The 27,371-nt window shown below is 30.3% G+C and overlaps 3 protein-coding genes and 1 non-coding gene across 4 annotated transcripts; 1 reads left to right on the top strand and 3 right to left on the bottom strand.

Annotated features, from left to right (window-relative positions):
- The first annotated feature begins 3,873 nt into the window (after positions 1–3,873).
- LOC130823991 (U-box domain-containing protein 4-like) lies at positions 3,874–7,751 on the top strand. The gene is made up of 2 exons (XM_057688854.1): positions 3,874–5,514; positions 6,894–7,751. Exons 1-2 carry the CDS (start codon positions 4,174–4,176, stop codon positions 6,960–6,962), a joined length of 1,410 nt encoding a protein of 469 aa, XP_057544837.1. The 5' UTR covers positions 3,874–4,173; the 3' UTR covers positions 6,963–7,751.
- A 4,096-nt stretch (positions 7,752–11,847) lies between these two features.
- On the bottom strand, positions 11,848–11,927 carry TRNAL-CAG (transfer RNA leucine (anticodon CAG)). Its single transcript has one exon. It is a non-coding gene; the product is annotated as a tRNA-Leu (tRNA).
- Positions 11,928–16,516: 4,589 nt separating this feature from the next.
- LOC130823899 (uncharacterized) lies at positions 16,517–22,234 on the bottom strand. The gene is made up of 4 exons (XM_057688729.1): positions 21,843–22,234; positions 21,131–21,354; positions 19,003–20,189; positions 16,517–16,908 (listed from the first exon to the last, which is right to left on the bottom strand). The coding sequence occupies exons 2-3, from the start codon at positions 21,344–21,346 to the stop codon at positions 19,032–19,034; spliced, it is 1,374 nt and encodes a 457-aa protein (XP_057544712.1). The 5' UTR covers positions 21,347–21,354; positions 21,843–22,234; the 3' UTR covers positions 16,517–16,908; positions 19,003–19,031.
- A 4,105-nt stretch (positions 22,235–26,339) lies between these two features.
- On the bottom strand, positions 26,340–26,848 carry LOC130824156 (cysteine proteinase inhibitor 1-like). The gene has a single exon (XM_057689047.1). It carries the CDS (start codon positions 26,815–26,817, stop codon positions 26,470–26,472), a length of 348 nt encoding a protein of 115 aa, XP_057545030.1. The 5' UTR covers positions 26,818–26,848; the 3' UTR covers positions 26,340–26,469.
- Between the last annotated feature and the right edge of the window lie 523 nt (positions 26,849–27,371).

Raw genomic sequence — 27,371 nt, forward strand, 5'->3', positions numbered from 1 at the left:
TGATAAAATTTAGCAATAAAATAAATGATTCAGTCAAAATTAAATAATTTTTCTATTTATCAATTCCACCAGTAAATATTGTAAATTAAATGGTTGTAATAGTAAGAAACTATTTTATATTGTCTATTTCAGAAAAATAAATTTTTAAAAAAGTTAGAATCATATTTAATTGATTGGATGAATAACGTTTATATATTACACATTTTCTATCTAATCTAGAGCTTGATTAGGAGATCGCTTTAAAGAGCAATAAAATAATTAAGTTAATAAATTAATGTTATTAGGTAAAGTTCAATTAAAGACCAATCCATAAGTTATAATATAATTATTCATATAAAAATGAGTTATAATATAATGATTCATAGCTTATTTTGTTACAAATTAAAACACAAATATTTTTTAGCTAGGATCTCTGTATCGGTATGATCAACTAATTTGTTTTTAATTAAATGTACTACTCCTATATAATTCTATAAATACTTTATATAAATAACAATAGTAATAATATTCATATTAATAACTTTTTGTTAGATTCAAACCTTCTTTCATCATTTATAATTTTGTTAATCATACATAACGAGAGGGTGAGCAGAAGGAACCCTCATTATAAAAAGGTCGCGATTTAAAAGAGCCATCCAGCTCGAGAAACACCTCGTAGAGAAAGCCTGTTGAAGAAAAGACTGAAAATAGAAAATATTGTTAGGTTGATCTAGACTTATTGTGAATGCAAGTAAATAAGTCTGGAAAATACTATCCCAAAATCGTATGACAATGGAAGGAAAATAACTTATAATGTGTGCAAATCTTTTTTAATGATTTATCGATGCGGGACAAACTACTCCAACAAACATTAAACACAAAATAAAATAAAAAAATAATTTTTTCAAAGTATAATTGTCATGCTTTAACTATTAAGTTGTAATGAAAATGTCAACAAAGGAACCAAAACGCCAGTTAGGAGTAATGACCAAGTGAAAGACGACATAGTTGACTGGTGATAAAGATTAGGGGATAATTGCACACGTAATTAAGCTAATAATGGAGAGATTAGAGAAAAGTAAGTCGAAAGTGACACACTAATTAAAGCTGGTATACTTCACAATTCACATCACCATTTATATTTGTCAAACAATATAATTAGAGCTTGAAAGAAAATTATAGTCCAAACCAAGCAATTATTATATCTTCCAAACTAGCCTCCTATGTGTGGTTCATAATTCAACAATATAATGTTCATAAAAATAGCACATTTCTACTCTTAGACTTACATTTCATATCTTGCACGATAATTAATAAAAATAAATATGTACTTTCTCGGTGTTTTTATCTAGGTTGCACTAAAACGGATACGGACACGAACACGGACACGACACGGGTACAGGAAAACACCAACTTAAAAATGGCGGACACGGGGACACGAAAAATGGCAATATAATAAATATATCAAAATAAAGATAATTTTACAATCTTTCATTTGATATATGTAAATAAACACTTTAAAAACATAAAACTCACAATTTTTCAACTTTTCAAAATTCAAATTACAAACACTAAGATTAAGAATTTAAGATTAACAAATAACACATTAACAATTTAACATTAACAAATAACAATTAACAAATATTCAAAGAGGATATACAAAAAAATGGGAATGGAGGTGGGGCAACACCATGTAGAAATAAAAAATAATAATTATTATTTTTTTTTTTAAAAAAACGTGTCCTTGACTCTTTGCCGTGTCCGCGTGTCCGGAAAAATATTAAAATATTGGACACTTCATTTGGCATGTCGGACACGGATTTTCGTGTGTCCGTGTCTGACACGCCACACGTAGGTTCAGTGGCGTGTCCGTGTATTCCAGGTTTTTATATGTTCTTTTTAAATAGAATTTATGAATTTTAGTGTCAAACTTTGACTATAATTTTTCATTAATCTGTAAAAAAAACATATTTATGTGGGATTTTATTAGATTCATCTCAATATATACTTTACAAATATCAACGTTTTAAAAGTTTTAAAAACTCACAATTAAAATAATTTGTAGCTTGAATTTGGTATGAACTTTATTAATTTCTGATTTTTTTTATTTGAATAAGCATCAATTAAACGATTTTTAACATTCGAAAATCGAAATTTGTCTCAATTGGATCAAGTACTACTTTTGACGAGCAATTTTCTGAATTTGATTCTCACCGAAACCCCTTCCCCGAACCTACCATACAATCCAGAAAAAAAGCTTTTTAACATTTTTGTAATTTTCCATTGAATTAATGTACCAATGAAATTGCCTTATTCATTTTCTCAACCAATTTAAAAAACTTTTCATATATAATTAGTTTCTACATAAAAATGAAGTAATTTGTTATGAACAAATTTTCTATTCCCTTTAAATTGTTAATTGTTTTAATAAACATTGAATTACTAATAACTAATTTCACCAAATAATTCTATTAACCAACACATCCTACACTTAATTGTCAAATATTTTCTTTAATGGAAGAATATTATTATTATCAAATTTAATTTATCAAATTATGAAAAATAGAGAATCCGCGTAATTGATTTGAAAATAGGTGTAGTTTGTATTTGTATGGGGAAAATGACAAGCCAAATACAAATATGAGCATTAAAACAAAAGCTAGAAAGAGAGAATATGATAAGAAGACTGCGACGGCAAATCACCAACCAGCCAAAAGCAGTCATTTCCAATATTAAATAATCAGTCCTTGCCTATTAAATTATTTCATCTTTTATATCAAATTTGCTCCATAGAAATTAATGGAAAAACGGTTTGAATGATTTATCCGATAAATTAAATATATTTTATATATTTTATAATTCATCACGAACCTTTTTTTCATTGTCATATGATTTTGTGATTCTTCTTGACTTATAAATTATACACATCTCATATTTCTCTGACAATATGCTGATATTCACGTTAAGTCCAACTAAATTTTTTTAAAAATTAATATAATAGTGGATAAATTAATAATGTTAAATGTATAGATAAAAGTTAAAAAAATAGTGCAAATTCGTGTGACGAAAGAAGTAACAAAAACTTTTAAATTTGATTTGAAGATTTTTGTTTAATTACATGTTGGTGTTCTGAAAGCTAGATGAATGAGACATAATGGATTTTTTTAAAAATCATATGTATTTTCAAAAGCTATATTAAAATTATTAAAGAAATATTAACATTTATTTGAGAAGCTACCATTGCAATTTGCATCTTATCATGTATTTGCTTTGTTCTTTCAACAAAGCTTATTTTGTATATGTTCTATTTACCTTTTTCACACATGTTAAGGTAATATTTTAATTTTTAATATTTTTAATTTTTACTTTATTTATTCTATTTACCTTTTTCATACATGTCGAGACAATATTTTAATTTTTAGTATATTTAATTATGCATGATTAAAAAACTATATAAAATTTGATATTAATAGTCTTTGCATTGAAATGAATAAAATAAGATCTCACATGACTATATTTTAACTTATAAGTTAAGAATAAAATACAAATTAAAAGTGATTAGTAAATAGTAAGAAAAAAAGTAAATGAGATAAGTTGGAAAAACATGAGGAAATAATGTTTAATTGCTGGTATAGTATGTTTTTCTATCCAACATCTTCTTCAATTCTTTAATTTCAAAACTTAACATACTTTAAAACAAGAAAATTATATTTATATTAAATAGATAAATTTATTTAAAATTAAATAATAATTAAATTTGTTTTCAGCGTATTTATATTTTTTACAATTTTTAAAATATTATTTGGAAATAGTGGAAAATTAACCCAAGTGGGCCTCCCAAAAAGCAACCGTACCCCATCCTTGTTTATTAAATAAACATTTGGCAAAAACTAACCCTCTCACTCTAAAGTCTATTCATCACTCACTTTTTTTTTTTCTTTGTTACTCTTCAATCTTCATCCTCTCCTTCCATATAACCAGACAACCAGTCTCTCTCCTCAACCACAGCTAATATCCAATCCCATACATTTTCTTTACCAATTCTTCAATAAAAATCTTCACTCCCACTAAAAAATGGCTTAGATTCTCTTCCATGCCCATCTTTTTCCCCTTTTAGCATTCAATCAATTCATTGTTAAAATCCCTAATTTTCCACCATTTCTGAACCCATCTACCATCCAAAAGGAATCAAAAATGGTGTCGGTGGAAGAAACACACTCTAATTCTACTCGAATACATTCTATGTATGCCAGTTTTCATTCGCCATCATCTTTGTCATCCTCATCTTCTACTCGAATATGGCGTGAAAGAGGCCGTTCTATGAGAACTGTCCGTTCAACTATCTTCTCACCTTCTCCTTCTAGAAATGGTGATTCCCAAATCTCAATCATTCCAGCTAGTGGAAACAACAATTACGGACCCGAAAACCTTACTGATTCTATGATTGATATCCATCTGGGTGAGCTTGCTTTAAAGTCAGTCAAATCATCTTTCGCAGAGGAAGATTTTGGTCTACTAGACGATCTTTCCAGGTCATTCAGTGATTATTCTGTTTGCAGCAGTGATATATCCGGTGAACTACAACGTTTAGCTGCAACGGCATTAGTTGGGCCGAATCCGGGTTCTGGAGATACGGATCCTGAACCTGAACCATGTGAAGGGTTTCTTCAAAGGGAAAATTTCTCAACGGAAATAATTGAAAGTATTTCTCCGGAAGATCTTCAACCTACAGTGAAGCTTTGTGTCGATAGTTTGAATTCACCGTCGGTAGCAATTAAGCGTTCTGCAGCTGCAAAACTCCGCTTGTTAGCGAAAAATAGGGCCGATAACCGGGTTTTGATAGCAGATTCAGGTGCGGTTCCAGGTTTGGTGCATCTTCTGAGGTCCACTGATCCATGGACTCAAGAACACGCAGTTACAGCGTTATTAAACTTATCACTCCACCCAAATAACAAACGCCCAATTGCAGAAACTTCTGGAGCAATAAAATCATTGATTTATGTTCTGAAAACAGGGACGGAATCTTCAAAACAAAACGCTGCAGCAGCTTTAATGAGTTTAGCAATGGATGAAGAAGAGACCCGTTTAACCATTGGCGCATCAGGTGCGATTCCGCCATTGGTTGCGCTTCTTATAAATGGAAACTCACGAGGGAAGAAGGATGCGTTAACGACGTTGTATAAATTGTGTTCAGTGAAGCTGAACAAGGAGCGGGCTGTGAATGCTGGTGTTGTTGGGCCGTTGGTGGGTTTGGTGGCGGAACAAGGGAGTGGGATGGCGGAGAAAGCGATGGTGGTGTTGAATAGTTTGGCGGGGATTGAGATAGGGAAGGCGGCGATAGTAAAGGAGGGTGGTATTCCGGCGTTGGTGGAGGCAGTGGAGGAAAGTTCGGCAAAAGGGAAGGAGTTTGCGGTGGTGACATTGCTGCAATTGTGTGGGGAAAGTGTGAAGAATAGAGGGTTGTTGGTTGCTGAAGGTGGTATTCCTCCTCTTGTTGCTTTGTCTCAAATCGGTACCGCTAGAGCTAAACATAAGGTGAGATATTTTCTCTATTGTTTGAGTTAATGTGATTAAGTTTTTGTCTTTTGTTTATATTTGGTTGGTTGTTCTTAAATGATGAATTATTGAGATTGTGAAGTAATTAGTGAAACGCAAAATCTGCCCCTGATAGCCACTCGAGAGCCTTTGGACGTGAATGAAGCACATGCACTCCTTATACATGATTACTCCTAAAATGAGGGGATGAGATAATGAGATTCAAACCCTTGACCTTTTACGGGGACTTGAGAGTCTTTGACCGTGGAGTCTAACACATGCCCTCTTTATACATAATGATTAATATTACTCCCGAAAGAAGGGGTCGATGAGATTTAAACCCTTGACCTTCCATAGTGTCCTATTCAACCAGGTTGTAGCCCCATGAGGCCATGATGTTACATACTCTATCAATTACAAGGGAGTTATAAATCATGGGTTGAGGACCAAACTTGAGTTTAGTATCATATTATGTGCTTCAAGGAGTATTAATATCTTTAGTCAACCAAAAATGTTGAACTGATGGAAGAGGCCCAAGTTTATGCTCTATGAGTTTGGGTTTAAGGTTTTTGAACCTAAAAGGAGTATTATCTTTTTCTACCTAGGTTTTGAATCATATTGTTGAATTTGGTTTGTTCACTGTAATATAATTTGTGTTTTTTGAAAATTCGCAATTCGCTTAAAATAACCTTAAAATAGCTCAACACCAATCATGATTTGCTTATTTTGATTCGCATTTGCAGGAGATTAGTGAATTATGTTCTGTTTTAATTTAGGATGTTATCTTCACTTAAACAGTGTTAAACAGAGATTTGATTTGTATTTCAGGATTCTTCTGTGATTTTAAAATGTTTGCACTATGCACTGCAAACTTGGGAGGCTTTAGGGTTTAGCTTGAGTTTTGATTGAGTTAGTTCCATCCCGGTCATTTGCCCGTGTTCAATGAAAACTTTCGAGTCATTTAGCCAAGGAAAACCGAATGTTCTTTTATGAAGCTAAGCCTCTGCTTTATTTCTCGGTTAAAGGGCAAGGTCTCGAGGAATTAGTATTAAATAAGCGAACACTTCTGCAAGAGTTTCCTTCATATCAACCTAATTTAATCGTAGAATGAACTCATTTCAACCTTAATCGATTGATAGTTTACTCCCCGGGTTTTGAGGTGATTAGAATACAAAAAGAACAAGGTCGTTATCGGCCTAACTTACCCCCACAAATAATACTGCTAATTCGAAGACATTTAAACCAAGGGTTGTTAAAATGTCACTACACACCAGTCAAGTTTTCGATTATCAAATCCCATCAAGAAATTTCCAATACATTGTTGTTTCTGTTTATTTCGATAAAGTTTTTGAGTAATCATGTTTGGTCTATTATGGCAGGCTGAGACCCTTCTTAAATACTTGAGGGAGCCAAGGAAACAAGATGCCGCTTCATCGTCAACTCCTTAACAACATGGTAAACCTTTTGGAAATTAACTCTCGGGTAATTAGCTTGTAATACTGTATATATAGTAAGGAGTGGTTGTATTTTGTGTTCTGTAATGTCTTGTACAGTATGCTATTTGGGTGAAAGACCGAAAAGACTAGAAGCTAACTTAGATATTCATTAGTACAAATAGATCCCGTGTTCGTCTTCTAAATCTATCGTCTCTTCGTCTTTCTTCCCTTTTTACGTGGCCACATATTTGGAGATGGCACAAGGGATTGTTTGGCAAATTAGCTTATTGAGCAATATATTAGCTTATTTGGATATAAGTAGAAGGTTGGGTTGTCAAACTAATTAATACCAGTGTTTGGTAAACTAGCTGGTTGGAACAGCTTATTGATATGAATAAGTTATTTTTGAATAAGCTGCTCATAGCAGCGGTTTTAAAATCAGCTGGTGAAATCAGCCACTATAATCAGCTATCTACCACTAGCTATTAGCCGTTTGCCAAACACCCTCACAAGCTTTTTACGATTTTGCTTTCGCCACTTTGAAATCACGGGCTTGATCGGGATCAGGCCCTTCTATTTTTGTTTTGTGATTGTATTAGTTAGTACTAGATGTGCCCATAATAAAATGGAGATGATGAAGACAAGAGGGTGCTTGTTATCCCATTTTAGCACATTGTATTTTCTTTTTTTTTTTTTAATTTGTTGAAGGGATACATGTGTAATGTTTGTATGTAATAATGTTATTAACCCAATGATATGTTAGGTAGTTGGGTGTTGTGATTAAGATTTTTTGTCTTCCTATCTTCAGGCAGATTTATTAATTATTTCATTATTATTTATCCATATTTTTTACCATTTCTTGAAATAAGAATATCCAGAGAATGTAGCTAATCTACAAATATTTTTATTATTTCTTACCATACTAGGGTGCTTTTTGTGTTGAGATTTGGTTTGACATCAAATAATTGAGGTCAAATCTACTTGTAATCCAGCAAATTGCAAAAGCATCTAATTTAATCTTCAACCCTTCAACTAATTTTGACTTGCATATTTTATTTAATTAATATTGCCACATTATGACTAGGTTGTGTAATTTTTTTATCTCAAAGTTCATGATTTACTGATTCAACTGCTTTTTACTAATTGAAATTGATTTATACTAATTATATCTGATTATTACTGATTGAAACTAGTTTTTATTGCTTTTTACTAGTTGTAACTAATTTTTAACTTATTAAAATTAAATTTTAATGTTTACTTATTTTTTTAGGTGACTAAAAAGTGCCTAAGTCTCACTCATCTTGCTTTAACTTTCATTTTTGTTGTTTTACTTGTGTTGACTATATTTTTATTGTATATATCATCATTTTCTCACCCTTATTCAATAACTTGGTTTATCTCATTCCCTACATTTCTCAATTTGTATTTTTTATCTTTTTATTTTTACAGATAAGAAAAAGAAAATTAATGTTTTTTATAGATGGTAAGAATTGAACTTCTGTTATAAGCGTGAACGGAAAAACTCTCAAGTCTCAATCACTACTCGAAACTATGATTCACAATTTGTATTTTATCTTATTCCCCTAATAGTGCCTTTGTTTAATTTTAAAGATGAAGTAAATTTAATGGGATAAATAAAAAAAAGGGCAGAGAGTAACCACTCTTTAGTAAAGGTGTTTAAAACAGATCTGATTATTCGAAGTTTACCCGACTTTATAACGGAATCCAATTTGACCCGACTTTAAAAATGATTAGTAACAATTATCTAAAATACAATATGGCACAAAATCCGATTTCAAACCGATCCGAAATACATAACCCAAAATAAACCTAATGACCGAATAAACACCTTTACTCTCTAGTCTCGTACTAATAAAAATCTAATATCAAAGTCACAGTGTCCTTTGTAATATGTTTAGTTTGCCACAATTGGAAGGTTAAAATAAAATTGAATAGATATGAATTACTAGTATTAGTGGAGGCTGCAGATGGCAATTTCGTGAGGATTTGAGACCCAGCGTCCTAATTGTATAATTTCTGGTTCTAAAATATTGTGATTTTTCTATTAATCGTTCAAATTTATTTTATAATATTACGTTAATATATAAGAAAAAATATATTCAAATGAAATCTTATTTGAATCATCTATTTATATATTTTCATAATATTAAATTTTTATAATTTTAAAATATGTATAGTTTAACATATAAAATAATTAAAATAATACATAAAATTGCTTAAAAAGTCCATAATGAAATAGAAGAATTACTGTCCACATCTAGAATTAATTTCACAAATCACAATGCGGATCTATTTGTCAGACTACGACAATGACCTCACTTCATCTTTCTCAACTATTTTTTTAATGTTCACCCCACAAAATTTCACCGGTAGGTGCACATTATTTTTGGCTTAGATAGTACAATAATTAACTTCTTAACCCAATTTCCATTAAAAAATTTTGAAATTGCAATATTTACGATACATAGATTTACGTAATGTTATAATTTTGAGGAAAATTCATATGGTAGCATTTAGTTTTCATTAAAGGTCAATGGTATCACTTTTTTAAAATTTATCTACATGGTAACTTCCAATTTATGCACTATTTAACTGGCATAGCATTTTCCGTTAAATTTTTGTTAATTTCCGTTTAATTCATCATTTTGTCAGATTTTTCCACATAATAGCATCCGGTTTTTGCTGTCAAATGTTTAATTCACCATTTTAACGTTTAATTCACCGCTTAATTTATCAACGCCCTTAAATGTTGTAACAATTAAGTAGATATGTATTAATGCTTGGAATGCACTTTTTGAACTTATGAAATGCACCTTTTGAGCTTATAAAATGTGCCTTTTGAATTATTTATTAGTGTTTGTAATGCATCTTTTGAATTTTATAATACTAATAATTTGAATGAAAATAAAATTGTTACAACATTTAAGGGCATTTATGAATTAATCGGTGAATTAAACGTTTAAATGGTGAATTAAATATTTGAGAGCAAAAATTAGATGCTACCATGTGGAAAAATCTTACAAAATGATGAATTAAACAAAAATTATCAATAATTTAACAGAAAATACTGCGGCAATTAGATAGTGCATAAACTGGATGTTATAATGTGGAAAAATCTTACAAAAGTGCTACCACTTGCGTTTCATGAAAACTAGATGCTATCATGTGGAATATCCCTAATTTTAATTTGAGTGGTCTTAGTGGCGGATTCAGAGTTCGGAGTCCCAAGGGGCACCAACTAATGGACGAAATTTCAGCAGGATTTTATTTGTAAAATTAAGAACTATTTTACCCTTATTTGCTAAAATTTTAAATACTACATATCATAAAGGGAAATGAAACAAAATAAATCAACTGACCTAATTAAAAAAATGAGATAAAATAAATAAATAAGACAAATTACTAAAATGAGGGAATATTTATCATCAAAAGTCTTCAGTATTAAATTTACGCTTTTACTCTTACTAACAGAAAAGTCTACTTTGAATTTTTTTTAAAAAAAATGCCTAGAGACACGAAATCTTGTCGACTCTAAAATAGCTCCGCCACTGGGTGGTCTTGAGGTATGTGGAATGTTACTCAACATATCAATGATCATATGATCAAATTTATTGATTATATTACTTAAAATCAAAATTATTTTAAAAAATTCATGAAAAATAGCAGGGCTTAGATTATCTTTGTGACTTTGTCCCACCACTAAATCTCAACGGCTTGAAGCATTTTGATACTGATTCGATAAAAAGAAAAGTCATTTGTAAGAACTCTTCTCTAGAATTCGTTAATTACAATAAAATAAAGTAAAGTGTAACAAAAATAACTCAAGTGGGTCAATTAAATTTAATTCATTAACTAAAAACAGTAGATATATAAAAAGATGTAAGAAAATCCAAATAATGATGATTAGTTTATTCCAAGTTTATCCTTGATTAGTTCGTGCCTTCGTGGTAAATGGTTTGGAGCTATTACTAACCATTATCTATTTCTTTTACGATCTGTTTGTTAGGTGGTATTAAACGACAGTAATGGAAATGAAAAACTAGTGTAATGTTGGTTGAAAAATTTTTTGGCTACCTTGATGGCCATGCTTGTCCAACTTCAATCATCTCATTTTCTTCATAAAATTCGTTTCAATGCACTATCATTGGGAGGTGTTGAGGTGGTATTAGGTGGTAATGAAATTTTGTAAACAAAATTTTTTTTTTGTGATCTATGTTTCACTACTATGGGAATGATATGAAAATTTTGATGAAATTTTACACTATAAATAATTCCCATTACCACTATTATTACCACTAACCAAACGGATAGTTTGTTTGGCAAACGACTAGGTGGTTTGATCTAGAAATATTAACTTATTTGCTAGCTATTTAATCAGCTATTATGAAAACATTTGATAAAATACGAGTGTTCAACCCATATGAGTATGTAACTTGACTCATCATTCAAGTCACTCCCACTTTCGCTTATTTTGTTTATTCACTTATTTGAACTTGATTTTAGTTGAACTTATATATAGCCCATACACTTATATCATGTGAACGGATTTTTTCTTATACTTATTTTTGAGGTGATAAAAACTCAATTTTGTTCACCCTAAAGATTAATCAAACATTTTTATTTGGTTTATAAGGTAGGCTGAGAAAATAAAAAGATTGAATTAGATTCGATTCTAAAACTGTATTTGAAAAATATATAAGCTTTTAACCTAAACAAAACCCAAATCTCTATTAATAGTTTTAAATATTTAGTTTAATGTGTTATTATAGCAACATAGTCTAAATTATACAAAAATAAACTAAAAATCTAATAAATTAAATCAACAATGGTTGGTTAGAAATCAGAAAAAAAAAATCTATAATTTTTAACAAAATATTGTCAAGAGTGGGATTTGAACCCACGCCCTTTCGGACCAGTACCTGAAACTGGCGCCTTAGACCGCTCGGCCATCTTGACTTTGATGTTACTTATTCCCAAGTATTAAATATATCGTAAACCTCGGCCCTCAAACATGAAACAATACCTTTCATCGACTTAGTGGGTTTTTATGAGTTTGTTCATCAATAATCATAGTGGGCCGTCTCCTATTCTAATTTTAGTCCTCACAATATTTTTCTATAAACAATCACTATTTTATATTTATATTATTATTATTATTATTATTAAAGTCGTTAATTATATAACCCATAATGAGTTTCAAAATCTTGTTATTTTCCATTGAAAATCAATCCATCAATAAATATTTTGTTTCCTTTAAAATTAAATAATACTATGTATTATAAAAATATTTTCTATCATGATCATGATTATTATTATTATACCAAGTATATCTCACTATGAGAAATTATTATCAGATTCTAGGGGTAGGCATGGAAGTCAAAAAACCATAATCATAAAAAAAGATGTACTAAAGAATTCTTAAACTCGAGAAAAAAACCTAAAAAACAAAGTAAAATAAGACACGACAAGAAAAAACACGACATATAATGCAAGATAAAAATTAAGGGCAATAATACAAGCATGAAAAATAAGTAATATTAATGCATTGATGACATAGATATATATTGACAAATCATACCTATTTAGTTTATTTGTAGAAAGCTAATAAGTACTTAATGAATTAAGATATTTAGTCCATTTAATTTGGACGAGAAATTAGGCTAATATAATATATGATTGTATTAGTCTTCGTCCAATTCACCTTAGAAAAAATAATATTTAGTAAAAACAATTCGATTTTTATAATTTTTTGCATACACATTTTTTATTTATTGGATGATTTCTTATATGAGAGCACGATAGTACATATATTTCTACAATATATCTTTTGGTTGAGTTGGTCTTGTATAATTATCTTAAAACGTGATTTTTTATGTGTACCCTTATAAAAATTTTTCTAAATTTTGGAGTAGAATTTGATCTCTTTGATTTTTATAATGTCCATTTGCACCCAAAATTATTTTTTGATTTCAACACTAAAATTGTTATATCACTATCATATCCTGTATAGTGTATACCATCCTCATGAAAACACATAATTAAATTAAACCAGGCATATCATACCCTCACTGAGACTTAGAAAATGAAAGCAATTAGCAAAACAACACAAATAACAAGACAACAATGCAAGACAAGACAAACATAAAAATTGTTATATCATTATTGTCAAACCAGTATTCCACTCATCAATCTTATTATCTCTTCTTTTGTTATTGTTTATTATATGAACATCTTCTGCTGATTAAGAACTCCCAGAAATCTAATTTTTAATTATTAACCGATAAAAAGAAAAGCCATCAACTTTTTAGTTGTAAGTCTTGTTTGATGAACCTTGTAAATCTTTGTTGCTTTTTATGACTTTTATTATTCTTTAGTTGATCATCATTTTAGATTTTACATTTTGTGTTTTATATTCACTCTACCAATCTAACACCGATCTTATTTTTGTAGTCGTTTTCGCTATTTTTAGGTCGACAATCTAGTAAGTGTTACATACAAAAAACTAACAGTGAAGTGTAAACACCTTACTAATTTGACTCCACACTGAGGTATAATGTGACACATGAATTTAGGCGACGACCTAGAAAACCGTATAGATTAATCAGTATACTCAAACTTACTCTCTTCATCCCACTCAGTTTACCTCATTTTTACTTTGGACATGACCTTATGACTTTTATTTTTTATTATTCGATAACCTTGCCAATGTAGTTTCTAACTCACTAATCACTATACTCCTTAATGTCTATGTCATTACTAAATAGCTCACTCACATCATTCTCATAGACAAGTAGGATGAAAATCACAAAATTAAAGGACCCACTAAATTCCTTGTGATAAGGTGGTGTAAGCTTCTTATAGTTTGTGAACCATATTCATGTCCAAATCAAAAAAGTTATGCAAGCAAGAACCAACAATAATCTTAGTTATTCATTGGCTTTTGGGGTCCACTCAATGAGACATGTGGGCCCACACATTGAGGGTAAGATAGGCCTAGTCATAGTTCACCTAGAGCAGCCTACTGTGTGTCTGTGAATTGTGTAGGGACCACAATTTCATGAAGAATTGTATGAAAATGAAATGTAAAAAACTTGAAATCGTGGCAAAATTTATAGCCATGAAATTGGATAAAGTTGGATCAAATCATATGGAAAACTACGCCTTTGAATTCACATAACACAACCCTTGTTCTAAGTTCTAACTATGTGTCCTTTACCCTTCAAAAAAAAAAAAAAAAAAAACAATTTTCCTTTAAATTTTAAGAGTAGCTAGTCTTTCTATTTTTGGTGATACTACCCTAATAAATTAGATCTCCAAAAAAAAAAAATTTGTATTTGAGGTATAAGTAAAGTATTTATTCTCTAATATCTTTCTGTTTATCTGAATTTACTGTAAATTATTTTGCCAATTGTTAAATGAATAAGATAAAAACTTAAATCATGTGAATAATATTAAAAAAATTATATAAATAAGAATTGATAAAAAATAATTAGCACATTTCAATAAAAGAAAATATTCCAAAATCAAACACAATAGGCTAGTTGACTAAAGAGTAGTTGTAATCCCATTAGTTATAACTCAATTTTCTTGCAAGGATGAAGCCATTTTTTAGATTATCAAAGGGGTGAAATTTAATTTCTGATTTGACTATTTTCATTAGAAAAAATTGTACATGAAGTAACTAGTTGATATTTTACTCAAAAACTAAAAAAGTAATTAGTTGATATTTATAGAGATCAGACGTCGTGTGAATTGACTATTTTATGCTTAGATAGATGTTTTGAATTAGTTGTTTGAGTTACCTACTTATGCTAAGTTAGATATTTGGCAAAAATAGGTTATTAATTACTTATATTTTCACTTGACAAAATAAGTGCCAATAAATTAAAAATCAATTAAAAAATTGTTAAAAGCACACTTTAACTTTCAACTTTTTCATTTATTTTTAAATAAATAAAGGAACTTATGAAATATGCTTATTCATAATCAAAGCACTTTACCAAACTTTCCTATATATATTGTTTCCACTTTAAAGTGAGTGTAACAATGAAGCAAATGATCATTTCTTATTTTAAGTACTTTTTAATCTAAATCTAATAAATTAAAAGCTCTATTGAAACAAGTATTTGGAGTTTCGAAAAAGACAAATAAATTTAATAATTTGTACAAAAGGCAACACTAAAAAAACGCAAAGTTCCGACTAAAAATACCGACTTCCTGCAATTAGTCGGTATTTTCCGAATATAAAAGTTATAAATTTTACTTCATGTTTGGATATTTCTAACATTAATTCCCAAAAATTGTAACTTAGAATATTGTGTAATTTGTGTTCATGAAAGTCCTAAAAGCCAAAAAAAAAAATTACATTTGATCCAAGATCATAAGCATGTTAGACATTAATTCATTGCTCATCTCCATGCAAGTGCAACCAAGGGCATGCCTTTTGTGCTATGATAATTGTGAAGTCAAAATAATCAAGTCCCTAAAAAAATATTTTTAAAACTTAAAATTTTTTCTTAAAGAAAATATTAGATATTTTAATGATTCAAATCTGAGAATACAAAATCAATAATCCAGCGAAGACCATCTTTAAGTCACAACTCACATTTCATCACAAATACAAGTTGAGATACATCAGCCATTTGGAGGACATTGTGCCAAGTACCGATAAATTATAGGAAAATTTTTCCTAAAAAATCCCACTTATTATTCAATTGTTGTGAATAATTTTTTTAATATTGATTATTTCTATATAATCTAACCTTTGTATATTTTTAGCTGACAACATCTCTTTCAATATTTTAATCGGTTATTATAGGTACCCACAAATACAATAGCCGGTTAAAATGTTGTTAAAGGTGCTGTAAGCAAAAAATATACAAAAATTAGATTACTTAGAAATAATCAATAGTTATGATTATTCAGAGTAAATGGGCAATAAGTAAGATTATTCAGGACAATAGTTAAAATTAACCAATCAATAAAAAATATACAAAGATTGAATTATTTGAAAATAATCATATAATATTATTTTGTTTTACTATTTTTGGTTAGAAGTAAGAAATTCCTACCTAAACGGAAACTAAATTGTTCTTTCTTATAGGGGGTAAGAAGTAAGAACTGAGTCTCCGTCACAAGAATCAAAAAAAAGCCTCAACCATTGAGGTAACTCCTTATTCAAACTCTATTTCTCTTTTCATACACAATTTTTATATTAGCTCCTCATAAATATAATGAAAAACTAAAATTAATAATCCAACCTTTTAGATTATTTTCTAATAATCTAACATTTACTCTTAGTTCGCTGTAAATAATCTAATATTTATTTTAGTTTGCTAGCAGCATATCATATTATAATCTATTATTAGTAATATGATATGTTGTGGGCAAATGTATCAGAAAGGTTGAATTATTAGAAAATAATCCAAAGATAAAATTATTTACAGCGAATGAATAAAAATTTGAATTATTAATATTAATTTTTCAATAGAATTTTCACCCACACTTAAAAAATGAAAAAACTTTAGACTAAACAAAAAAAAAGATTTGAATGGTAAGCATTCTGAAGAGTTTTAACTATTACAAACTCAAACAGATGTTCACTACAGAAATTTGAATACCTCATAAGAATATAAACAACTTGGCTGAAAAAAACTATATGAAGATCAGAAAACATCCATGTCTTAGTTCTATATGTACTCGTCGCATGTTGCAAGTGATGGATGATACTGTGTGTACCCCGTGATTCCATTTACAAATCCCGACAAACAGACAAAACTACGATGGAAAAAGAAAAAAAAAACTATGGTAAAAACGATCAACAAGTGAGCCGATCTTTGTTAACTGTCTATTGTGAATCCAAGCAGCAACTCTGATCAACGCTACGAACCAAGTTCTACTTCATCCAATTGAATAATTTTTCCTACGGCATCAAACCCTGAAATTAACCACGAAAGAAAGTAGTGAAATCAGTCATCATCAGTGGTATCATATGACGTATATCCCGCTCATAGAGATTATGATCAGGATCGCTGGAGAGGGTTGGAAGACCGTACACCATAACCTTATCAAAGGAGAATCGTCATAAATATTTGTACGTTTTACTATTAGAAGATAAATTATGGTTTTGTTTACAAGAGTCGTCTTCTATGCGATGAATAGGGATGATCATCATGTCTCAAGTAAAGTAACATGCAGAAGAGAAACGTTTCTTTCTCGAGAAAAAAGCACGCCCCTTTCTCTTCTCTTGTTTCTTTGGTAAGTTGTATTCTCGGGGCTATTCACATTGTTTGTGGGTATTCTACTCACGTATAATAAATAATGAAAGCCGACCTCCAAGAAGAAAGCTTAGTCATCGAACTCTAATCACCACATATAGAACACATCAACTAGAAAAATGTATGTCGTAGAAAATGCCGTATCTTATTATGTGAGACAAAAAGAATGCAGATACTAAATGGGGATCAAAGAACGCATTTTACAAGGCGTTTTTTCAACAAATTCGGTACACATTGCAGTACTTCCACTTCCACATTTAGGTTTCACATGTGATAGCTTTTGTGTAGTTTGAGGCAGACTCAAAATAACCAAATGAAGTAGGAAGGAAATTGGATTGAGGAAATTGGAGAAAAATGAAGGGGAAGGAGGAAGTGGATGGGATTTGGAGAAAAATAACTTCCTTTCTTTGGATATCGATTTTAGAGGGGCGGGATTTGGAAGGAAGGTATTTGAAGCAGAGTAACATGATTCCCAGTTAATTCGCTTTTTGAATTCGCAATTCGCTCAAAATGACCCTAAAATAGCTCAAAACCGACCATAATTCGCATTTTTAGATTCGGGATTCGCAAGGAGATTAATAAATCATGTGATAGTGATTTGAAGAGATTAAGTCCATTAATTTTGTTAATAACCAAGTATCTCCAAATTTAGAAGGAAATGTTATATCTCCTTCCTCATACCCTACCCTTCCTTTCCCTATTTTTTTCTTTTCCGTTCCCTCCTAAATTGTTATCCAAACAAAGTCATAATACGGTAAAGCAGCTTATAGTTGGATGTTGTTGGGGGTAGGGAAGCTTAGACAATGTTAAGAAGAGTCTTTTACAAGCATCACAATCAAAATAACCCACGGCAAAACTTCACTTTGTCGATCATCCTCATAACTACACCATAATGGCAGATCAATAAAGACTCTATAACAGAAGAGGATTCTTTAGCAATGCAATAACCAGCAATAATTCAAACACACTCAGCTAGCTTAACTTTGAAGGTATCTAAAATTACTGTACCAGATAACTAATTCAAAACCCACCAAACATATAGACCCTTAAAACAATCATCAGCAGGTAGCTAAGGCCAGGGCAGCATATGGCAATGAAATAGACTAAGCATCTCCAAAATCAAAGTCTTTGTTTATAAGCGACACCAAGAAATATCTCGATTGGCTATAAATAGAGGAACAAATGAATATCTATAACCAAGAAACACCTCTATTGGGCTGACCCTTACATTTAGTGTGTTAAAGTGATCACTTACAATTTCAAAGTGATTAATTAGAAAAGGAAAAATTGATATTAATAATCCAACGTTTGACTCATCCATTGTGAATAATCTCACCTTTGCCCTTAGTTTCCTATCAACATAATCAGTATGCTGACAACAAACTAAGGGCAAAGGTTGGTTTATTAAAAAATAATCCAAAGTTGGAATTATACACAGTGGATGGGTGAAAAGTTGAATTATTAATATCAATTTTTTCTTATTAGAAAAATAGGCTAATTAATTATATGGGTTCTTCTCATAGTGAGGCGTTCTCATACAAGACGAGCCGCTATGATGAAATTCATGTTTCTAACAACCTAACAGGCCAACAGTAATGAATCACACATTATAGTTTACTCAGGGTATAGTTGGAGCTCCCTAAGATTATCAAGAATGAACGGAGAAACGAAACGCGTAAACACGATGGAAGGCATGTAGATAATTGTGCATCTATAGGGCATATTAAGATATCATAAAGAGAACCGAGTCTTACCTCTATGTTGCTATTGACAAATGCTATAACTACCAACATAAACCAGCAGGATTGTTGAGCGGAATATCTGACACTGAATTTCCATGTCCAAATTCAAATGAACCGGATCCATTCAGCCCCAAGGATGGCAAAAGCAAGGACTGCTCACTCGCACCACCAAGAAAATCGTCAAACTTAGCATCATACCCATCATCTAATGAAGGAAAAGGCAATACAGGTGCTGTCCTATTTCTGATATCTCGGTCATATCCTACTGCTGATCCGATATTGTTCTCTTCATGACTATAGCTAAGACTGAGACCGTTCGAGACAGAAGCACGCCCTCCACCTTGAGCTGGAACGGCGGCAGAATTCCAAATTGATTCACTAGTTTTAAGAGTATTTGCCTCAACATCTCTAAAGTTCATAGAAGTATTATTTCCAGAGAAAGCGGTGTCATTGATGCTCTCACGGCCACTCCCCCACAAGCTCCATGAAGATGAACCGAGAGCAGAAGCATTACCTCGCTTCACCCCATCAAAATCGGCAAATCTCTCGTGTCTGTTGGAATTGCTATTATGCAATGCAATTGGTCCTTTCTCGTAGCTCATCATTGGAAAGATATTCGCAGTTTCACCAAAATTTGGACTCATCCTAGGTTCATAATTCAATGCACTTCCATAAATAGAAGGGCTAAATGGAGGGAACCCACCTCGAGAAAAAGCCATGGGGCTTTGTCGTTCATCAATTTTGACTCCATGTCCCCCAATAAAGCCGGAATTGTAACTCTGCGGATAACCATTGAGGAAGCTGTTAACTCTACTAAGTCCACTACCACCACTACCTAAAGGGCTCTTGCTTGGTCCAGGTGATAACTCTTTCGGAACAGCTCGTTTGACCTCAACCGTTTTTCCGTTTAGATCATGAAAGGTTTTAATCAGTGCTCTCTCAACTGCTTCTTCAGAGTCAAAGGTGATAAACCCAAATCCTCTTGGCCTTTGGGTGTTGTGATCATACATAACAACAACATCAGTAATGGTACCAAACTGCTCAAAGTACCTTTTGAAATCCCCTTCAGTGACAGTAGATGCTAAACCCCCCACAAATATCTTCTTTGTGCGAGTAAGGGCAGGCGATGCAATAGGGCTACCATGGTTTCTAGTTTGGATTTGCTGATCATCTCTAGGAACAGCCTTCTTTGCCTCAACCTAATCACAAACAATTCATCAAACAAAGTTAACATCTTTTGACTAAGGTTATTAACTGCGAAACATAATTCGCTAGTTAGTTTGCCTTTTAAATTCGCGATTCGCTCAAAATGGTTCATAAATAGCCTAAAATCAATCATAATTCGATTAGTGAATCATGTCACACTGGTTATTATACAATTGAAAATATTTCATAAGAAAACAACCTTCATTGTCTAACCAATCTGGCAATTTAAAAGGAAAATGCCAATAAGTAATTTACTTGAATCTTTACCAAGTTGTAAACCAGTTGACATTGTCTTAAAGTTTTGAGACTGTTTTAGATGTCCTCTAATCATAACTAATAATAAAACAAGCTACATCATCAAAACCAACTATTCTCCTTTTCCCATCACATTTTTACCCTTCATCATCTACAACGGACTCGAGGAAGAGTGTGAAAGAATATGAAGGATTCAGGCTCACAGGTTGAAATGTTAGAAAAATTGAAATGAATGGCGAAAAATGATTAATGTGGACTATCACCAAAACTGATCTATCGGTTCATGTAGCCGACCACAATTTTTTGGGATTAAGGCTTAGTCATTGTTGTTTTATCATCTAGACTAAATTTATAATAAAGGAGACTATCACAAACTAATGAATTCAGCTAACACTCTAACATATGTAAAGAGACTTTTATGAATAGACAACAGTCATCACCATAGAACAATAAGTAGTTCCAAGAAAAAGCACCATTAATACTAATAAAATGAACAGAAATTCTTGTAGGAGACGATCTCACCATGAGACATGTCTCGTAATTGGGTTAAATAGCCCAAAAATAGAAAATTTTAGTTTATGGGCTTCTTGTTTTCTTGTTTTGAGGTCATCTCACCGGGAAACGGGCTGTAAAATGAATATGCAAACAGAAAAACAGAATGAAAATGGGAATTACATACAGTTCTGCCATCAATCATATGTTTCTGCTTAACAACTCGATCTGCAATGGCAGGATCAGCAAAAACAACAAAGCCAAACCCACGAGCCCGGCCCGTTGTTCGATCCTTCATGATCACAGTTGCCACAACCTCACCAAATGTTTGAAAATACTCCCTTAATCGATCTTCATTTGTGTCCCAAGAAATCCCACCAATGAAAAGCTTCCCTGACTCCATTTTCCAATCTACCAAAGGTCATAATCCAAAACCAACATCAGAAATTGCAAAAAAAACTCATAGTTTCTACAAACTTCATTCAATTCTTATTCTTTTTTTTTTTGAAGTATTTTTGAATGATTGAGTAAATTTAGTGTTCTTAAACAAGTCAAAACATCTAATACTAGAATTCAATCACATATTGGTTATAATGTAAACAAAAACATCATCACAAGGTTTAAGTAATTGGATCCAACAAAGCAAAATTAGCAAGCATCATCTAAATGAAGAAAAACCCATGTAATATATGATGTCAACCATTAAAATTTTATATAAGCAAGAGAATTATGGGTCAAAATAGAAACATCAGATCCTTCAATGGTGAGTATCAGATCAATGATCAACCAAATATACAATATGGGATTTGATTAAAATGAACAAAACATCCATAAAAATACAATCTTTATACAAAAGTTAAAGCTTTTTATGATAACACAAAAGTAAAAGACCAGTATACCGGATTGTAATTAGAAAAAAGGCAAGATATGAATCAAAATGATAAGTTGATGAAGAATTCAAGATCTGAGAGGAGGCATAAAACAAGAACAAGAGAGAAATGAAAGCTTCTCCCTTATGCTTTATCCTCAACCTCCCTCCTTCCTCCTCCACTTAAGGAATTGTTACAAAAATGGTTAAGGAGGAGAAAAATTATGTAATGGATAAAGAGAGGAAGAGAAGAAAGGGGTATATGTAAACTGTAAACACAAAAAAAATTTAAAAATAAAAATGGATAAAAAAAATAATAATAAATGGGTAGAAATGGAAGAAAAGAGAGAGAGAAAAGGGTAGGGGTGAGAGGTAGCTTTGGCTATCCTCTCGTGGAGAAGAGGAGACGAAGAAAGATGGTGACTTGCCCGTTTTTAAGTTGATTTCAAAACTTTTTTAGTGTATGCCAATTTGCCATGCCTCTTCTCATCCCCTTTTTTTACCGACCTTTAATTTTTTTTTTTAATCAGTTGTTTTTTTTTAAATAAAATTAGTTAGGTTGCTTGTATGGGTTCGTCTCACGTAAAACGATCTCATACAAGACTTGCTGGTGTCCACATTAGTTTTTATATAATCGGGTTTTGAACACCTTTATATATTTCCATCAAATGTTTTAGAGTATTTTTTTAGCAATATTTATTTAGGGGAGGTTCTGAGTATGTTTTACATGTTTGATCTTACATGCTCTAAAAAATTAGGGGGTTCTATATTAAATTATGTTGTATTTGTTAAGTGTTCAAAGATATAAAATTGTTAGAAAAATACTCTGTCATAATTTTTTAAATTGCACAAGGCCTTAAAAATTTGTCAATTTTTGCTCCGCCTCTGTGTTTATTAATCATGTTTAGTTTGTATTTCATTTTTAGTTTATAACTTAAAGACAAAATCGAGTTGGATCATGTTTGATTTGAGTAGATATTATTAATATTAATTTTTTATTATATCTAACTAAGCACAGTTAGATATATTTAGGCTTAAATAATGCATTGACAAATGTGCAAAATTAAATAAGACATTTAATTAGAATAGGAGATATTTTTTTTTCGTGTTAGACTTGTATTATTTTCAGTTAGAATTAGTTGTAACACTTGAATAATAAAAGTATTCATCAATTAATTTATTTTTATTTGTTATTTAGTCAAGTTAAATTTTGTTTAGTTTGTCTTGATCTATATTTTTATGATATCAGCTTTTTATAACTTGTAATGATAAACAATCAAAGATATTATGAATCAAAATGAGGCATTGGATTGAAATCAAAAGAAGTATTTTGTCTGATTAAATTGTAGGAGAATATATATACTCGTATAACCCTGTTTAGAATTTGTTGCTACGCTAATTATTATATACAATTAATATTGTTTTGTTATTTTATAATTAATTTATAAGAAAAAAAGGTTGTCAAGTCAATTGTTGTTTAACTTATTTTTCAAATTATGAAATGAAAAATTACGGCGAGGCCAATGAAATTTTTAGGGAGTATAAGATTGAGTAACATTGGATTTGGGTTTACTTTTAGTCAATTATATTTACTTGGAAAATGTTTTTAGAAAGTAAAACTATTTCGATATTGTTTCATCCAACATTCCTTATGAGGCTAAAACATCACTTAATATTGTTTTGTTATTTTATAATTAATTAGATTTTTTTGTGTGTTAAAGGATTATTGTGATATAGTTGATGTATTTTTGTATTATTTTAGATTTTTTTTTGTGTTAAAGGGTTATTGCGATACAAAGTTGGTTTTATAGGATATTGTAGTATAATATTTTGCAAATTATATCAGATCTAGATTGTATATATTGTGTTGTGTACATAGTTATACTCAAAACTCTAGTAGCGAGTATTAAAGTGTTTTATTTAATTTGACCTTAAATGTACAACTGATGTATGCTTGCACTATTCTAGATTTTCTTGTGTGCTTAAAGGTTATTATAATGCAAATTTGGTTCATATGTACGAATGTAATTGATATCAAAAATATTTTGAGTTTTACCCATCTCAAAAATTAAAAAATATTCATCACTATAACCATATCTCACCATACCAAAATTAACATTTCCTAATTTTCTTAACTTGCGTGCATTAACTTTTAGATGTTAATCAATGTTTGAAAGAAGAAATAAAATAAAAAAAAGAAGTCAATGATTTTCGTGTGGATTTTTTCCATTTACGTTTTACTGCAATATAGTAGAGATTTTAAAATAAATTTATATTGCTCGTTCTACCATAAAGGTAGAATTCATAGCTCTTAAGCCTACTAGTAAGAATGTGAAAAGACTTAAAACACTTCTTATGATATAGATATATCATTTCGAGATAAAAAAATATACTTTAATATCTCATCTATGTAACTACAAAGCGACTATAGAGAACTATGAGTTCATTTATTAATTGAAAATTTTTTTATTCACCTTTGTGATAAAAATAATTTAATTCTTAGAATATTTTTTTTAGGCAAAAGAAAGAATGTGAGGCATAAAACAGTTTGGCAGGGTGTAGAAGGCGGTGGCATGGTGTATATAATGTTGAAGGTTGGTATTAATACCAAAATTGCCAACTTGATTAAATCAATCTGGCATTTCTTCCTTACACTTCCATTCAACTACAATTTTATTTAATTAATGCAATACAACATTACATAACATGCTTTGTTTCCTTCATGTGGGAGCAAGGCATAAATTATTTAAGCTCTCACAAATTCTAATTAAATTACTAATCTTTTTTAAGTATGATAGATCAAGGAAATAGGACAGTAAGAATTAAATTTAAGATGTTATCTGAGAAAAATGATTAGTCTTTTTTCAAGTATATAACAGATCAAGAAAAGAGGATAGTGAGAATTAAATTCAGGGTGTTATCTGAGAAAAATGGTACGTACTCAAACTGACGAGACAAGACCAAAACTATTAGTATCACGGGGAAGAATAATTTAAATAATAGTTCAAATTTTGAAATTATATTCTTATTTCGAAAAAGAAAAAGAATAAAAGTAAATATGTAGCGTGGCTCTTGAATTTATAGAGATTATAGATGAAAAACAGATAAAAAGTTTTTTTTTATTTCCAAACTGATTTTGGATGGAATTCTCGAGCCGAGGGACTCCTTTGACCACGCTCTCCTTTATGGGTGTGAGTTGCCGTCGTCCTTCCCTCCCCAGACCCTGTCCATAGTTTTTTCTATGTGCGGAATATACTGAATTGGATGATGATGATGATGATTTTGGATGGAATTGTGTATTCACAACAACTAAACTAACCCTTATTATAAATAGATTTCAATATGAAGTTAACCAATTATCTGGATTAACTCCTTCAGGAATATGAGTTACTGTCGTCCTTTTCTCTCTAGACTCTAATCATAATTTTTTATAGGCGGAATACACTGGATATGATAATAATAATTCATAAATATAGCAAAGGAATTGTAGTCTATAGTATGGTCTTTTGACCTATCCTAAAATTTCAAACTTTGGTTATAGAACAGGATTCTTTAGTTAGAGATAGCTACTCTTATTGTTAAAAATGATAAACTAATTATCTGGGTTAAAAATTAACTTGTAATCCAAGTTCATTAATATAATAATTTGAAAGATGGAGAAAGTGAAGACAAGATGTGTAAATAGCACAAAAGGATAATTTTATTCCTCTATTGAGAGAACGATCTAATTCAGAATCCGATCTTATTTTAATTAGAATATAAATTACTTTTTAACACAAATTTAAGCTCGAAATTAATTAGTCATTTTCTTTCTCTCGGTCTATCATAATAAAAAAAATAACTAATCCTAATCCATTGTAGCACATGATTGATGCACTAATAGCTTCCTAATCACCACTAAACTATAACCTAATATATATTCTTATTCTTAATCATTGGAGCTTTTAACTTGTCTAATGCCTTGATGAATAGACCCTTTCTGCTCTACTTGCATAGAATTATATTTTATTTGAGGGAGATTGATGCAAATTGCAATGTACCAATGGCTTTTACTTTCTTCATATCGGATGTCAATACATATTATAATTTACAATATCTTGTCACATCACTTAAAACGTGTCTAATTTATTATTTCTAAACTTCTAGTTATTGGAAATAGGTTTTGAAATTGGTATTGTGATTAATTATAAAAGTATTATTTTATAATTTAAATAAATTTGAATTGAATGACATGTTTATATTTTTAATGTTATTGAAAATATTCAAGACAACATCATACTATTCAACACATGCCCTTAAAATTTCAAATGATAAAATATTTTAAAAAATAACTCTTTTAACCATAAAATCAATTTCAAATTTTTAACCATTGTCGTATCAAAAAATTCACAACGAACATTCGGATTACAACAGAAAAAGAAAATGGAAAAACCCATCTTTTTTTTTAGAATAAGATAGGATGAAAAAAAAATGCTAAGAAAAAATAGCAAAAGTGAAATTCATTAGTTACATAAAAAAAAAAGCAGTACATGCATCAACCGATGCGACAAGACCATGCAGATTCTCATTTTTATTTCATTTCAAACTCAAAACTAAATAATTTCCCGCCCAAAACAAATTAAATCAATACGAACCAGTAACCATCAATCAAAGATGATCTAAACAGATTTGAAAGAAGAAAGTTTCCTATAACGCTGCCATGGTTGATCATAAACAACAACTTCATACTTTTTAGAATCATCGGTAGCAATCGTAAGACGATAATTTCTGCCAACAGAAACCTGGGTTTCACCTTTAATAATTTTGACAAATTTAAGGTTATCTTTTGATTCTTTATTGTGTTCTGAAACTGCATATTTTGCTATTTCTTGAAAATATTGATCATTCACATCCTTGATTGGATTGTAGTTTCCGACAAGGGTGACTACATTGTATGATTTCTCGCCGCATGCGACGTAAATTAGGGAGAGAAAAAAGAACGCCAATAAGATGCGATGAATTGTCATTTTTTAGAATTTTGTTTGAAATTGAGGATGTAAGGGTTTTTTTTTTTTTTTTTTTTTTTTTTTTTTTTTTTTTTTGTATAATGGGATTTAATGAAGGAAAATGGAGGTATGGTGGGGAGATATGTTTATAGTTAGAAAATATTGGGAAAAGAATGACATTTGGCACTTTGATTTTTTTTTTTTTCAAAAATTAATTGGTATATTATGTATAATTAGTAAGCTTTGTTAGAATTAATAGAAAATGGACAAAAAGATTTTCACTTTAGTAAAAATAATCTTATTTTTAAATAAGTAAAAGATAATTAATTATTACTTACTATTTTTGTGTGTTTGAGTTTGAGGTAGAAAGATAATAGATTTATCAATTTTTAGTTAATGAATATAAGATAATAAATAAGTAGGTATAAGAAATATATGGGTGAAATTAAGAGAAAAAAATTGTGTGAATATTAATTTTAGTAAGATAATATAAATATTTTTCCGAAAATGGATAATTTAGTATTTTGATGGATGATAATTTCTAAGTTCAAAGTACAAGGTAGTAGGAAATTATT

The sequence above is a fragment of the Amaranthus tricolor genome, chromosome 9, assembly GCF_026212465.1.
Source record: "Amaranthus tricolor cultivar Red isolate AtriRed21 chromosome 9, ASM2621246v1, whole genome shotgun sequence".
Classification (NCBI taxonomy): Eukaryota; Viridiplantae; Streptophyta; class Magnoliopsida; order Caryophyllales; family Amaranthaceae; genus Amaranthus; species Amaranthus tricolor.